The 14,326-nt window shown below is 45.8% G+C and overlaps 2 protein-coding genes and 1 non-coding gene across 4 annotated transcripts; 2 read left to right on the top strand and 1 right to left on the bottom strand.

The window, feature by feature from the left end:
- Window positions 1–2,263: 2,263 nt before the first annotated feature.
- Window positions 2,264–7,028, bottom strand: IMP4 (IMP U3 small nucleolar ribonucleoprotein 4). Of its 2 annotated transcripts, none has more exons than XM_059143725.1 (9): window positions 6,345–7,028; window positions 6,088–6,196; window positions 4,131–4,214; window positions 3,362–3,471; window positions 3,150–3,282; window positions 2,909–3,063; window positions 2,732–2,787; window positions 2,537–2,610; window positions 2,264–2,453 (listed from the first exon to the last, which is right to left on the bottom strand). In XM_059143725.1, exons 1-9 carry the CDS (start codon window positions 6,345–6,347, stop codon window positions 2,341–2,343), a joined length of 837 nt encoding a protein of 278 aa, XP_058999708.1. In that variant the 5' UTR covers window positions 6,348–7,028; the 3' UTR covers window positions 2,264–2,340. The 2 variants fall into 2 exon arrangements, with proteins under 2 accessions (XP_058999708.1, XP_058999707.1); XM_059143724.1 differs by having other exon boundaries at window positions 2,732–2,826; window positions 6,345–7,026.
- A 43-nt stretch (window positions 7,029–7,071) lies between these two features.
- On the top strand, window positions 7,072–10,961 carry CCDC115 (coiled-coil domain containing 115). The gene is made up of 5 exons (XM_059143728.1): window positions 7,072–7,257; window positions 7,340–7,443; window positions 7,531–7,613; window positions 8,261–8,392; window positions 10,147–10,961. The coding sequence occupies exons 1-5, from the start codon at window positions 7,075–7,077 to the stop codon at window positions 10,257–10,259; spliced, it is 615 nt and encodes a 204-aa protein (XP_058999711.1). The 5' UTR covers window positions 7,072–7,074; the 3' UTR covers window positions 10,260–10,961.
- Window positions 10,962–12,405: 1,444 nt separating this feature from the next.
- On the top strand, window positions 12,406–12,477 carry TRNAE-UUC (transfer RNA glutamic acid (anticodon UUC)). Its single transcript has one exon. It is a non-coding gene; the product is annotated as a tRNA-Glu (tRNA).
- Window positions 12,478–14,326: the final 1,849 nt, after the last annotated feature.

The raw sequence follows: 14,326 nt of genomic DNA on the forward strand, positions 1-14,326 counted from the left end.
GCCAGAGGAGATACTCAAATGGTAAGCACCAAAGCCCATGCTGACTTGTCTTCTCCTTTGTCCTTCACATTTCAAAACCATGTAAGAACTGATTTCTTCCTTAAAAAGTCAAATAAAAGATGCATAAATATCCCTTTATGCCCTATACCATGCCTCAAATCCAAGGCTCCCTGTGAATCCTCAGGATATTATCTGTGCAATACACAAGGCACTACAGTGGACATTTCCCACAACTTACTATTTCTTGTTTTAATTACTGTTATTTTATTGGCTCACTTTCCAAACTCCCCTGCTCAAATACCCTAAGCTGTCTGCAGCATCACCAGTGACTCAAGAAGTAGAACTTTCAAATGCTTACCAGACTGCCATCTGAAAAGCCTTTACCCACTGGTTCTTCCACCAGCACAGTGTGAAGGGTCGTTTCCCCCAGTATCACTTGACAGTAGATATCACTCACATCCAGTGGCTAAACACAGCTGATGAGCAAAACGTGGACCCAATTGTCTTTCATAAATCCCTCCACTACTGGTGAGCCCTAGTGTGCTGGCTTCTCAAAGGCCTCTTTAGCAGTGGAAGCCACAATAAAGTGAATAATAAATAGTTTGCCTCTTATTTTCCACCTATCCCTAAGAGCTGGCCCCTAGCTCAAAGGCCTGCTGAGACTTCTGTGCTGTTAAAAAAATAAAATGCCAGTGACTAAGGGCCTGCTCTAGGCTTGGTGAAACAGTGAATGCAGCCCCAGGCCTCATGGCGCTTACCTAGGAGGATGTTCAGAGTTAGCAGAGGAGCATCAGCCTCATGCCTACGATGTCTGCAAGAGGTACAGGGGGATACAGTAAACAGGAAGGGCAAGAGGCCCACAGCTCCTGAAGGTGAGAAATGAGGACATGTAGTTGGATGAATGGTGGCTCCAAAAGGTATGTCCACAGCTTAATTCCTGGAACCCATGATCTTATTTGGGGGAAAAAAAGTCTTTGTAGACGTGATTAAGTTCAGAATCTTTAAATGAAGAGGTCATCCTTGATTTTCTTTTTTAAAGATTTTATTTTTAAATAAAGACAGAGATCACAAGTAGGCAGAGAGGCAGGCAGAGAGAGAGAGAGGAGGAAGCAGGCTCCCTGCTCAGCAGAAAGCCTGATGCGGGGCTTGATCCCAGGATCCTGAGATCATGACCTGAGCTGAAGGCAGAAGCTTTAACCCATTGAGCCACCCAGGTGCCCCCGCATCCTTGATTTTCTGATGTGCTATAAATCTAATGACAAGTGTCCTTATCAGACACACAGCGGAAACTTGACAGTAGAGGAAGACCATGTGAAGACAAAGACTGAAACCACAATGCAACTACATGCCAAAAAACACTAAGGATTGTCAATTGCTACCAGAAGCTGGAAGAGGCAAATAATGGAGGAGGGGTTGGGAGTGACCTGATTTCTGGCCTCTGGAATTATGAGAGAATAATTCTGCTATTTTAAGACACCCAGTCGATGGCAGTTTTGGTAGTCCAGAAAACTAATAAAAACATCATACTACTTCTACTTTGTATGTATTTTGGAATTTCTGTAACTTGCATGAAAATTTTAGTGGCATATCCTTCATTTGTGAGCTGAGGTTATGGCAAGGCGAGAGGGGTTCTGGAAGGTCCTGGATTTACATGAGTGGGGCTAGAAGTCACAGACATCCCATGAAATCTATTGCCTGTTCTCCCTCAAGACTCCTCTCACTAGGCCACTGTTGCTCCTGGAACGCTTATGAGTACGTCCACCTCAGGGTCTTTGCATGGATCATCCAGGTGATCCCTGCTGCTTCATGCCATCCTGTAGCTCTAGGGGCATCTGCAGAGGTCTCCCCCACTCTCCATCCCCCTGCCTGACTTGTTTTCTTACAGACCTGCCCCAAGTGGTATGATGGCTTTCTTTCTTAATGTCATACTCCCCTCCACATCAACTTGGGGGCATGCTGTAGGCTCCTGACATGTGTTCTGTGTAAAACCAGGGTCCTTAAGTACACATCAGTCCCAGTCTGAGATGGGCTCTCACAGGACCTCTGACTCCCAAGTGACACCACCACCAAATCTCCCAAATCTTTCCTATGGTTAAGGAGCAAGCCAGCAGGTTGAGCCTGCCTTGTCCTAGATACAACGTCAAGAGCAGACCTGAGAATGTCCTTGAGCTGTCAGCTCCCCAAGTAAGAAGACCCAGTAGAAACTGTCCCTCACATGCAGCCCAACGGTGGGCTTGTCCTGACCACACAGAAGCAAATGGGGTGGTGTGGCACACAGACTTTATTCTGACCCCTCCCCAAGTCCTGGGTCCAGGTCCACGTCCTGACCAGCAAGTGGGTTCACTCAGCACTCAGAAAGACCTTCTTGCGTGCGGTGTTGGTGTATGGGTGCCAGCGCCACTCCACATCTGCTGTGGCCTCGTGTTCCAGCGTGCCCAGGCGGATCATGTACACTGGGAGGTGTAGATGGGTACATTGTCACCTACATCGCCAGCACACCACCACCATAAGAAGTGGAATTAAGCCCCAAACTCACACTTCAGTTCAAAGCGAGGTCCAACCTCTGTCAGTTCCACACTGCGGTGGTTGGTCTTCCTATATACGTGGTGCCTGGAGGCAAGGGGAGATAAGGTAGGGGTGAGAGAAGACAGTGAGCAGATGTGAGCCAATAACAAACAGCAGTGGAACACAAAGGTCAGGATGCCATTCTGAGGCCAGCCCATGGACCTACCGGAAGGAGATATAGTCATCTTTGTTTGCGAAGGTGATGACACGGTGGCTGTCATCCTTGGGCACGGGGAACAGGTAACGGAGTATGTCAGAGACCTGGGTCAGAGGGAAGGCAAGTGGCAAATGCCCAGCCTGAAACCCCCTGCCCCCAGCCCTCACCCCATGGACTCAGACTCACCCGCTTGCCTAGTCGGGAGGAGAAGCCATGCATGATGAGGTGAGGCTTGGCTTCAGACACGGTGCCCAGGTCAGGAATGTCATGGCGCATGACCACATTGCACAGTGTGAAGTAAGCAGTGGGGCCGAAGGGCAGGTGGCTGACAATGAGCCCCACTGGTGGGGCCAGGCGGGCTGTCAGAAACCTTATCTGCTCTCAGACAACCACCCCAGCAGACACCCTGTTCCCACCATAGTCTCACCAGGTGTGCCTCGATGCTCATGGACAACCAGCAGGTCAGTGACACCATTGGCTTTGCAGGCTCGCACCAGTGCCCCTACCTCATGCCGGCCACGGTTCATGCGTTGAGCACCTGGGAACACCAACTTCAGCTCCTTGTATGTGAACGCATTTCAATTAGGACTAGGGCCACTAGTGCTTTAGGACCTCCCATTCGCTTCCCACTACTGGTACCTTTGCAAACATCTTGAGGCGGGAACTGGGGTCTCGGGAGGTAGTGATCATGACCTTAGGATCTTCAACCCCTGCCCATCGATATTCATCATCCACATGGTTGGTCACACCTGGTCACAGCATGAGGGGAATGTGACTGTCTTGGGAAATAAAATGCTAACTTGAGGGTAGCTCAATCTGTCTAGAGCAGCACTGTCTGACAACACTTTTGATGATGAAAATAAGATGTTCCACACCTGCACTGAGCAGGAGGGTAGCCCTCCAGCCACACTGGTTATAAAAACAACTATGACTGAGGAACTAAATGTTCAAATTTGATTTTACTTCATTTTAACTACATTTATCACATGGGGTTAATGACTACCAAGTACAAACCCAGATTCTGTTAAGGCCAAAGGTAACAGACTCCTTTTCCTCATAAAAAAAATTCATAATGTCTGTTTAGGTGTTAATGAAGTGCTGGGAGCTGGAGACATGGCAGTAAACAAAATGGATTTGCCTCAGCAAGAGTTCATATTCTGATAAGGGGGATAATTAACAGACAAAACAGAGTAAGTGGGATAACCCTTATGTGCTAAATAAACGAAATTGGGAGCACTAAGAAAGAGCTCTCCTAAAGTGCCATCTGTGCACAGTCAGGAGGGCATCTGGGAGAAAGTTTCGCAAAGAGGGGCTACACAGCCTTTCTTCAAGCTGTCCGCGGAATGACAAGGAAACCAGCAGGCTCAAGTGCAGAGGAAGAAGCTGGCCCAGTGTCAGGAAAGTTTACCTTCACCACCGGCGTCATCAAACTCCAAGGAACCCTGTAAGGTCAGAGCCTCCCTGCGTAATTCGGTGGGAATCAGGCGGTTCTCTGCAGGGGGAACACAGAGTAGCTGAGTAAGACCCATGCATGGGGCCCTCAGTTTATACAACACTGTGGCTTACAAAAACTGTACAGACTTGATTAAAAAGTACCCCTTTCACTCCTTTCTGTGCAGAAATGTGTACATGACTTCTTTGGCAGGGGGAAGAGAGAGACAAAACTATTTTTGTCTACATGCCAAGCTGTTAACAATGGTTACAGGAGATTTCATTTTCTATGGCTTCTAGTTTTATGGTTTGATGGCTTTCTAAAATATTTAGTTGCAAGTATATATTGTTTTTGTACTTAGAAAAAAATTAACACCGATTTTTAAAAGAACAAATACAGAGTGTTCTTTCTATATGAATGTGGCCCAGAAACCCTGAAAACCCTGAAACCCTCTGACAACGAAAGTGCTAAACTTTATGCTTTGGGTCAGATTTCCTCTGTGAACTAAAGCTAGACTTGGTTTAAAAAAAAAAAAAAAGGGCTGGGCTGTGGGCATGCCCACTTTGGAGTACAGAGCTCAATATGAACATGCCCTTGGAACCAGCATGTCTTTCCAATATGCCCTGGAGAAATTCTTGCACCTGGAAGAGAAGGTTCATAGCAGCAATGCTGTTCCTAACTGCGCCAGACTAAAAAAATAAGGTCAACACCAAGCACAGGGAAATGGGAGCCCCCACTACACTCAATAGATCTTACAAAACATAAAGCTGGGGAAGAATACATACAACCTAGTAACTACGTTTAAAACTAAAAATCAACCCATGTGATTTAAGGATACAAACAAGTATGACATAAGCACAAAGAAGAGTAAGGAAATGGCTTATTTTTAAAAAGTATCCTGTATTGTGGCTATCTGAATTGGGGGAAAATATTCCTGAATTTCTATATATTGAGCATTTTTTATTTCTAATGTGGGCAGACAGATCACAGATATTTAACATAACGTTTAATGTAAACATATAGACTCATGCACTTTATATGTCTAAAACACAGAAAATCAAAGTGAATTTAAAATAATCAGAGAGGGGGCCTGGGCGGCTCAGTTGGTTAAGCGACTGCCTTTGGCTCAGGTCATGATCCTAGAGTTCCCAGATTGCGACTGGAATTGAGATCCACATCAAGACTCACACTGGGCTCCCGGCTCAGCAGGGGGTCTGCTTCTCCCCCAGACCTCTCTTCTCTCATGCTCTCCCTCATTCTCTCCCTCTCAAATAAATAAATAAAATCTTAAAAATATAATAATCATAGATAGTAAGCTGATGTACCATCCAGACAGGAAAGTTCTATTTACACAAGAACCAAGAAAACAGGGATAAATATAACATTTTCATTCAAACAAGTTAACACTCTTCATTCCTATGACAAACAAAAAGCGGAGAAAATACTGCAAAGTTAGATCCCAATTCACAACTCGAATAAAAATAAATTCTCTACGGTTTATCACTTTTTAAATGCAACGTAATCATAGTAACAACTAAAAGATACTCTTGTCATCTTGAACTGAAGGTAGCAAAACGAAAAACAACGGGGGTAGGCGCGGGAGGACAATGTAAAAATTTAAAATTTGGAAAGAACTAAGCACACTGTAAACAAAATTAACAGGCAAACTGGAAATCTGGGTACTGCAGGATATATGACAAGATATGAAATTTATAGCATCACGGAAAGAATTTAAAAACCCAAAAGCCAAGGAAAACGGCCAGTAAATACTTGAAAGGATGCTCAGCCATACAAATACTAAGAGATGCTAATTAAACGCGTTTTATACCATTTGGTCTTTTATTCCGTTGGATTTTAAATGCAAACCAATGGTCTCTATAACGACAGGTTTAGAGCACTCCCCATCCCCGAGGCGGGGCGGAGACGTGCCTACCTTCCAGGGCGCGCCGAACCTTCTCCTTCCGGTCCTGGGCAGCTCGCTGCGACTCCTCTCGGGCCTTGCGGTACAGGTACTCCCGGCGAAGACGGGCCTCACGACGCAGCTACGGAAAAAGCGGGTTAGCTCAGCCTCCTCGCCACGCACAGCCGGGTCGGGGGGCCACCAGCCCCACCAGCCCCAAGCCCATAAATCATCCTCAGCCCTGCGCGAGCCCCCACTATAAAAAACAGGAGCTCAAACACCACTCTTACCATTCTGAGCACGGATTCCACGTGGGTCTAGGAGAACGCCGGGCGCAGCGTCACAACGTCACCAACAATTCTGCCCTCAATCAAGAAGGTCGCTAGAGGCTTTGTTGCGCTCTAGTACTGTGGGAAGTGCCAAATGTTAAGATGGCGGAGGGTTAGGAGTTGCAAGACGATTGGTCAATCTGGACACGCAAGCTTACTGGAACACCAATAGGCGGGCGTCGAGACGTTGTCACGTTGGTAAGGCTCGCCCTTACTAAAGATGTTAGTGCGTGGCTTCATTACTTACCACTGCGCAGGATGCCCAATTTTAAGATGATAAACCGCTAGAGTAATCATAATTGGCGGTTCAAAATGATCCAGCAACTGTAAAAGCAGCACAGTGGCTGACTGGAGGCTCGCCTACCGGCTGCTGGAATTAAAGCCTCTTCTCCCTTAAAATAGCTGCCATACAGCTTTGCCTCTTCCAACACCACAGCTCTCACCCTACTGTTAAAAAGCGGCCTCTTATCGCTTCTCGGCCTTTTGACTAAGATCAAGTGTAAAATACGGCCTCTTCCCAAAGCGACTCGGAACCACCCACAGCACTAGCCGACTGTTTCGTAGGCTCACACGCCTCGGAAAACCCAGCTAGTCAATACTGCAGCGCGGCTCTAAGCGTTTGCCTTTAGAAAGGCTGGGCAACTCGGCCCACGGCTGGGAACGCCCGTGGAAGGTGAGCCTATTGGTTGTCATGCCGGCCATGGTGAGCGACGATTGGGCAACCTGTGAGGAGTCTGGTTCCAGACCTCAGTACCGTGGGCCCATGGCTGCGCCTGGCTTACGCGCGCAGATGGACTCGCTCCTTCTGCAGCTGCTCCGGGACCTGGAAGAACTGGAGGCGAAGAGGGCAGCACTGAACGCCCGGGTGGAGGAGGTGGGATGTGGAATCTTGCGGAGGGAGGGATGGGCGGGCATGCGGAGGTAAACTGAGTTTAACCGCTCTCCTCTTATCCCAGGGTTGGTTCTCACTCTCCAAAGCTCGCTATGCCATGGGTGCCAAGTCTGTAGGTCCTCTGCAATATGCCTCCCGCATGGAGCCTCAGGTCTGCGTCTACACCAGGTGAGGAGGCGTGTATGTTGGAACGGGTGGGCGGACAGGGTCCAGGCTGGGGCCTCCAAATGTCGATCCTGCCTTCTCTTTCTTCAGCGAGGCCCAGGACGGACTCCAGAAGGTCTGGGTGGTGAGAGCCAGCGCCCAGACTCCAGAAGAAGTGGGGCCCTGTGAGGCAGGTGAGTTCCCCTTTCTTCGCGTCACGGATCCCTCCCGATGTCAAAAACAAAATGTACAGGATAATTGAAGAGATTATTTTATTAAGGGTGTTGCGATGGAGAGTGGCCCAGATCAGAGGATTACAGTGTCTCAGCAGGCTGGTTTGTTTTGTTTGTTTTTGCTTTAGACTTCTACAGGGAGAAATAGATAAGTTATAGTTGAAGTCCTTTACGGTTGGAATAGTTTTGCAATTGGGGGAAGTTTCAGTCAGTTGAACAAAAAATGTTTATATGTCTAACTGGTTTCAGAGGGACGAACTTCTAATCTCAGTCATTTATGAGACAAACGGGGAGTAGGAGGGTCTGTCGGGCCTTTCAGCATGTTCAGACAAAATGGGAAAACTCAGTGTGTGGATCTGTCACAGGTAAACAAGGGGGTCATTTGCTGATCTTATGAGAGTCATGAGAGAGTGGTCAGGGCATCTCATCTGAATCACAAACAGAAAGGTTGTTCTTTGTGGTATGTTTTCTGGAACATAAATGGTTGGAGGGATTTTACAGCCTTCAATGTTTGTCAGGATTATGAGCTTAGATCGAGTTCAACATTGTCACAGAGAAGAAAAAGGACAGGTAATGAGACCCCCAACCTCCAGTCTGTCTTTCTCCAGCTTTACGCAGGCGCAAGGGTCTCTCCAGAACCCCAGAGCCAGAGTCATCCCCAGCCCCCCGGGACCCTCTGAACTGGTTTGGAATCCTGGTTCCGCACAGTCTACGTCATGCCCAAGCCAGCTTCCGGGAAGGTGAGTAGACCCTCTATCTATAGGAAGAAGTAGTAGTAATGCCATGCCTGGCTGGGGTTAATCTGCAAAGGGTTTTCCAGGGCTTTTTCCATAGGAGGCTTTTGTTGCACACATGCTGTTTTTTCAAAAAAGGATTTACTGGCTGTTGGCAGTGTTCCAGGCTCATGTTAGGGGCTGGAGATACAGCAGGAAACAAAAGATATAAATACCCCTCATGGAATGTATATTCCATTGAGGGGAGAGTGAAAACATGCAAATAAATAAGTAGGCCCTATATATAATACGGGGTAGTGAGAATTGTTATGGAAAAATAAGATAGGGTATGGTGGATGGAGTGGGGCAGGAGTGGGTGAGGGTAGCTATTTTATGAAGGGTGATCTGAAAAGTCCTCTCTGAAAAGATGGAAAGAACTTTGTAGTTGATCTGTGCTATAGGCAGAGGGGCCAGCCAGGGCAAAAGCTTTGAGGTGAAATCATGTTTAGGTTGGCAGAGAGGAGGCCAAATGGGTTAGAGTGGAGTTTATGAAGCAGGGAGTACCAGGAACTGAGGTCAGAGGGGACTGGGCCCAGGTTATTTGAGGTATAGGCCCTGATGAGGACTTTGGGAGTCACGGGTGGCTCTGACGAGAGTGAGGCAGAGTTGGATCCACAGAGTGATAGGAAGACTCTGGGTGCTGGGTGGGAACAGACAAGAGCAGAGGGAGGAAGCACATGTTGGGGAGCAGCCAGGATTGAGATGTAGGTGGAAGCAGTGAAGGAAAGTACAAGTGACAGGAATCTTCATGTTTTGAGAGTAGAAGCCACGAGATTTACTGACAGATCAATTTGAGAGTAAGGGAAGGAGAGGAATGAAGGATGAACCCACAGATTCCAGCAGGAACACCTGGGTGTTCTCACCTGGTGCAGGAGAGCTGCAGCCAAGGGTAAGTCAAGAGTTGAGTGAGAGTGTGTTCCTACTACTGTGTGGTGGAGACTCTTCTCAGGTGTCTGGGCACATGCATCTGAGTTTGGAAGAGACCTGGGCTGGAAAGAGATTTGGGAGCCCCCTGCATAGACACAGGGGGCTGACACAGACACAGCATTTAAGCTGAGATCAGCAGAGGGCCTCAGAGTGTGGACAGAAAGGTGGGAAGAGGAAGGAGAGAAACCACTTTCGAAGAGACTGAGAAGTAGCAGTGAGGCAGGAACAATAGCCAGAGGGTGAGAGATCCCAGAAACCAAGAGGAGAAAGTGCTTCCTGGAGGGAACTGAGCAGATGTGTGGCCAGCTCTGCTCTCAGGCAGGTAGGCTGAAGACTGGACTGACGAGTGGCCTGGGCATGGAGGGCCCAGAAGACTGTTAAGCAGAAGCATCAGGCAAAAGCCACCTAGATGTGAATCCAGAATGTGGAACACTTTTGGGGGCAGGGTAAACAGAGGGCAAGAATAGTGAAGGACTATTATAATGAAGGAAAGAAGGAAGGAAATGAGGGCATCCAACAGTGTTATGATCTGTGAATTTTTAGTCACAGGGTAATGTAAAGGAGTAAAGGAAATCTGTTGAAGAGGTGACATTTTAGTAAAGATGTGAAGGAGGTGAGGGTGTGGGTCTAGTGAGATTCTGAAGCAGCCAGTGCAAGGCTCTTCTGGGAATGTTTTAGAAATAGTGTGGAAGCTAGAAAATTCTGGAGCCTTTCCAGTCCCTGGGGATGTTCAGAGGCCCCTGAGTCATATCACACAGCGGATACCATGGTGACAATCTTGTCTCTTCCTCTAGGCCTGCAGCTGGCTGCAGACATGGCCAGCCTTCAGATCCGCATTGACTGGGGTCGAAGCCAACTCGGGGGCCTCCAGGAAAAACTCAAGCAGCTGGAGCCTCAGTCTGCCTGACTTGTGACCAGAGGCTGGACAGTGAGCACAGCTGTTCTTTGGTGTGGCTACCTTATCTCAGGCCTTCTTCCTTCACAGATTGCCCCTGTCCCTATTCCCACCCCAACTAATCCCTGTTCCTTAAAATTTCTCTGGTTTGCATGTTTCTAGCTTTGTTAGGTGTGAAAGTTTGAAGAGCCTCATGGATATATCAGCTGTGGTTTCTTTACAGGATAAAATACTGCACAGTTAGTGGCAGGGAAGGACAACAAATAGGTTCTTCAGTTGCACTAGATTCTGAAAACTGATTTTGGTGTAGGAAAAAAAGACAAACATGGCTAACAATTTAAGACAGTATGATTCCATGTCAATAAAAAAGGTGAACGCCTAAGTAGGTAGGTAGTCCTCGGCAGGTTTTAAGCCAGAAAGTCTAAAAGATCTGACTTAGATTTTCAAGGGAACTCAAGGAACTCTTCATTTATCTTTATAGGAGCGAGACCATGCTACTTTTAATTTTTGAAGGGCCAAATGTATTTCCTGTGATGGGATCTGTGTCTTTGCTTCATTATCCTACTGGGTTGTTTTTTTAAAAGTTTGCTTGGGGAAAATTAATCCTTTGTTCATAATATGAAATGTAAATATTTTTCCCAATTTCTCTTGTAACTTTGCTTATGTTTTTTTTTAAACTTCATTTTAAAATAAAATGCGTTAACCTGCACAAAATATTGAATAGCTTAATGAATAACTAAGGTGAAAGCTATAGTAACCATCACCCAGCTCTTGTATTTTCTTTTACTTAGTTTTCTTAATTGATTTAAGAGTTGACTTTATCAGGGGCACCTTGCTGGCTCAGTGGGTTAAAGCCTCTGCCTTCGGCTCAGGTCATGATCCCAGTGTCTCCGGATGGAGCCCCGCATTGGGCTCTCTGCTCTGCCGGGAGCCTGCTTCCTCCTCTCTCTCTGCCTGCCTCTCTGCCTACTTGTGAAAAAGTTGACTTTATCAGTCAGCTGTTTTATCATTTCTCGATTTGGGGTTGTAAATGATATGATAAAAGAATTCTCCAGTATTTTCCTAAAGAACTTCTGTGGTTTCAGTTGAGGTATGGGGTGAATCCTACATCCAGCTTGTTTTTTTCTACCATAGGTCTACATTACTGTATGTGGAACCACTGAGTTTAGATGCTCCCCCCCTTTTTTTTTCTTTTACATAATCCCAATGTATACCCATAACGTATTTTGGAGCTTCCATTGTTTCATTGATTTTACTGTCAGTTAATATACAGGTACCACACTGTTCTTTAACATATACTTTAATGGCAATAGGTCATACCTGTGGTTGGATGGGGTGGGGGGGAAGGAATTGGGTTTTTTTGTTTTGTTTTTGCCATATTGAGGTTGAGTTGTCAGTGAAAAGCCTAATGGAAAACCTCAAAAGTAAACTAGAGAAAAAAAGTACATCCCTTCTCACATAGGTTGAATTTCAGAACAAAATCCCGCTACAAAGTGTCAACCAGTGAGATTTTGAAGCAAAAGTTAAAAACACAATATAGGGGCACGTGGGTGGCTCAGTGAGTTAAAGCCTCTTCCTTCAGCTCAGGTCATGATCCCAGAGTCCCAGGTTCTAGCTCCGCATCCGGCTCTCTGCTCAGCGGGAAGCATGCTTCCCTTCCTCTCTCTCTGCCTAGTTGTGATCTCTGTCAAATAGATAAATAAAAATTAAAAATATATATATACATATTTGTTTTTCACATAAAAGATATTCACGTGGAATTCCGTCCCGAATGGGGTCCTTTGTTTTAGATGTCAGTTGATGTCAAAGGTCAAGCAATAGCCTTCATTTTACAGTTTGAAGTTGGGCTTTGGGTATGTCCGCGTGCCCAGCGCCCACAGCAATACAGACAGAAAACCACCAGGATTGGCAGTCTGTCCCGGCAGGCTCTAGACCTTTGGGAGATTTCCGGGAATAGGAGTTCCCGCCCCCTCGAGAGGCCCGGATGTAGCCGGTGGCAGTTTGAGGGAAGGGGATCCTTTAAGCCGGGACTCGCGCAGCCGCAGTCAGAATTTCTGGAGGCAGGGCGAGCCCGGCTGGTATGAAACTTAAATGGGGAGGCAGACGGCAGGCTGAAGTAAGTGATGTCTACAGAAAGGAGAAAACTCTTGCCGGTGTTTCCCATATGGTCTAGCGGTAAGGATTCCTGGTTTTCACCCAGGCGGCCCGGGTTCGACTCCCGGTATGGGAAGGTGATTGGTTTAGTTTTGTGGCGGCCAGAATTTTGTATTTTCCTCCTAGGTCACATTGGGCGTTTCTTTCCATTTAAGCCTGAGAAATTGGGGGCCCGGGGAGCTCTGGGACCTATCATTCTGTGTTTTGAACGAAGTGTTAATTGTCACCACATCATTAACTATTTTTTCTATGGGTAATTTATTAACTATATAAGATACCATATACATTATAGGTGCAAATACCATTATATTTATATATTTATATATTGAGTATATATTTATATAATGGTGCAAAAACAAACCATTATATTTATATACCATTATATTTATATATATTTATGTATTTATATATTAACAATTTATTGTTAATCTTCATGGAGGGCGACCACTGCCTAGTCTTTCCACACACCTCTGGGTAGTGGAACCCTCCGGGAGGAAGGAAGAAATGAGTGGAGTCAAGACACTTGCAACTTTTGCTCCAGAGCCAGTCCAGAGGCTGGGCTGCAACAAGCGGAGCAGTCTCTGGAGGGGCATAGGATGAAGTGCCTGAATGGACAGGAGAGGGCCAGTTGGAAGAAGTCTCCAGCAATTTAATTTTCTCTGGTCTTGCGGCTGCTTTGTTTGCCTTCTAGTCCAGTGGTTAGGGTTCTTAAGCAAACCGGTTTGCCTTCTACCCGTTATGGAAATTACTTAAATTTTTTAAAGACTCTCTCTCCCCCCAAAACTTGCACACTTCCAGTCAAAAGGAGAGCCAAACGTACACACATGAGTCACTAAGTGCCTTTGTCAGTTTCCCACCCCCTTAGTCTGGTCTGGTTCACTTACTCAACCAAGGGAGGTTATGGGCAGGGCTGAGGTCCTGCCTTCAGAAGTGGACCTCTACACTTATTTACTCACTCATACATTTGAGTGAGTGGGGGGGATTTTGGGTGGGGGGGATTAATTTAAAATAGGTTAAAATAGGATACAGTGGAGCTGGGAAGTCATCACTAGTTCTCACAAGAAAACTGTCTAAAATTTAACAACTCTTCTTAGGTCCATCAGAAAATTGAAGTCATAGACAAACGATAAGTGACTCTTAATCTCACAAAACAAACCGAGGGTTGCTGGGGAAAGGAGGGTTGGGAGAAGGGGGGTGGGGTTATGGACATTGGGGAGGGTATGTGCTTTGGTGAGTGCTGTGAAGTGTGTAAACCTGGGGATTCACAGACCTGTACCCCTGGGGATAAAAATATATTATATGTTTATAAAAAATTAAAAATTAAAAATTAAAAAAAAAAGAAAATTGAAGTCGTGGGGCAAATTGCTGCCTTGAAAATTGGGGAGAAGAATGAATACAGAGAATCATATTATACCAGGCTCAGAAGCTGCTGCTGGAGCCAGTAACTGTTAAGAAAACTTAAAGGCTAATTGATCCTGATGAGAGAAAAAACTCTCTAAAGGCCTGATATATAAGGGAAGCTTATTTTCTTTTATTTTGACATGTTTAATATTTATTGTTCTTTTGCAGAAAAAGAATCATGGTAGTTGATACCATGATGGCTTAATTCAGACAAAAATAACTAAGAGACATCAATTGATTACCATAGCAGTTTTAACAGAACCATTTTCTAGAAAGTACTGATTTAGTCACATGAACCCAAAATAGGTGATATACGAGAACAGTATAAACGTTTTGTATAATGCACTTTTAGTTCTTCATGGTTTGGAATAAAGCAAATATAACTTGGCTCTGATGTAGACAATTATTGATATAATTTTCAAGTTTTTCGATGTGGGGAAGTCACTGTCAACATGGAGCCCATAACACTCCCTGGGCAGGTTCAGACTCAACTCACACCTTACAAACAGATTAGAAATAGCCAG

Source organism: Mustela lutreola, chromosome 13 (genome assembly GCF_030435805.1).
Source record: "Mustela lutreola isolate mMusLut2 chromosome 13, mMusLut2.pri, whole genome shotgun sequence".
NCBI classification, from domain to species: Eukaryota; Metazoa; Chordata; class Mammalia; order Carnivora; family Mustelidae; genus Mustela; species Mustela lutreola.

What these genes read in the sequence shown, in the direction of transcription:
- IMP4 (XM_059143724.1), bottom strand. An exon ending in GGTTCGGCGCGCCCTGGAAG is followed by an intron (nt 4,215 to 6,087) that starts GTAGGCACGTCT and finishes TTCCCCCTGCAG; the next exon opens with AGAACCGCCTGATTCCCACC. An exon ending in ACCTCGCTTTGAACTGAAGT is followed by an intron (nt 2,454 to 2,536) that starts GTGAGTTTGGGG and finishes TACACCTCCCAG; the next exon opens with TGTACATGATCCGCCTGGGC.
- CCDC115 (XM_059143728.1), top strand. Translation starts at nt 7,075, where the DNA reads ATGCCGGCCATGGTGAGCGACGATTGGGCAACCTGTGAGGAGTCTGGT. An exon ending in TGAACGCCCGGGTGGAGGAG is followed by an intron (nt 7,258 to 7,339) that starts GTGGGATGTGGA and finishes CTCTTATCCCAG; the next exon opens with GGTTGGTTCTCACTCTCCAA. An exon ending in CCAAGCCAGCTTCCGGGAAG is followed by an intron (nt 8,393 to 10,146) that starts GTGAGTAGACCC and finishes CTCTTCCTCTAG; the next exon opens with GCCTGCAGCTGGCTGCAGAC.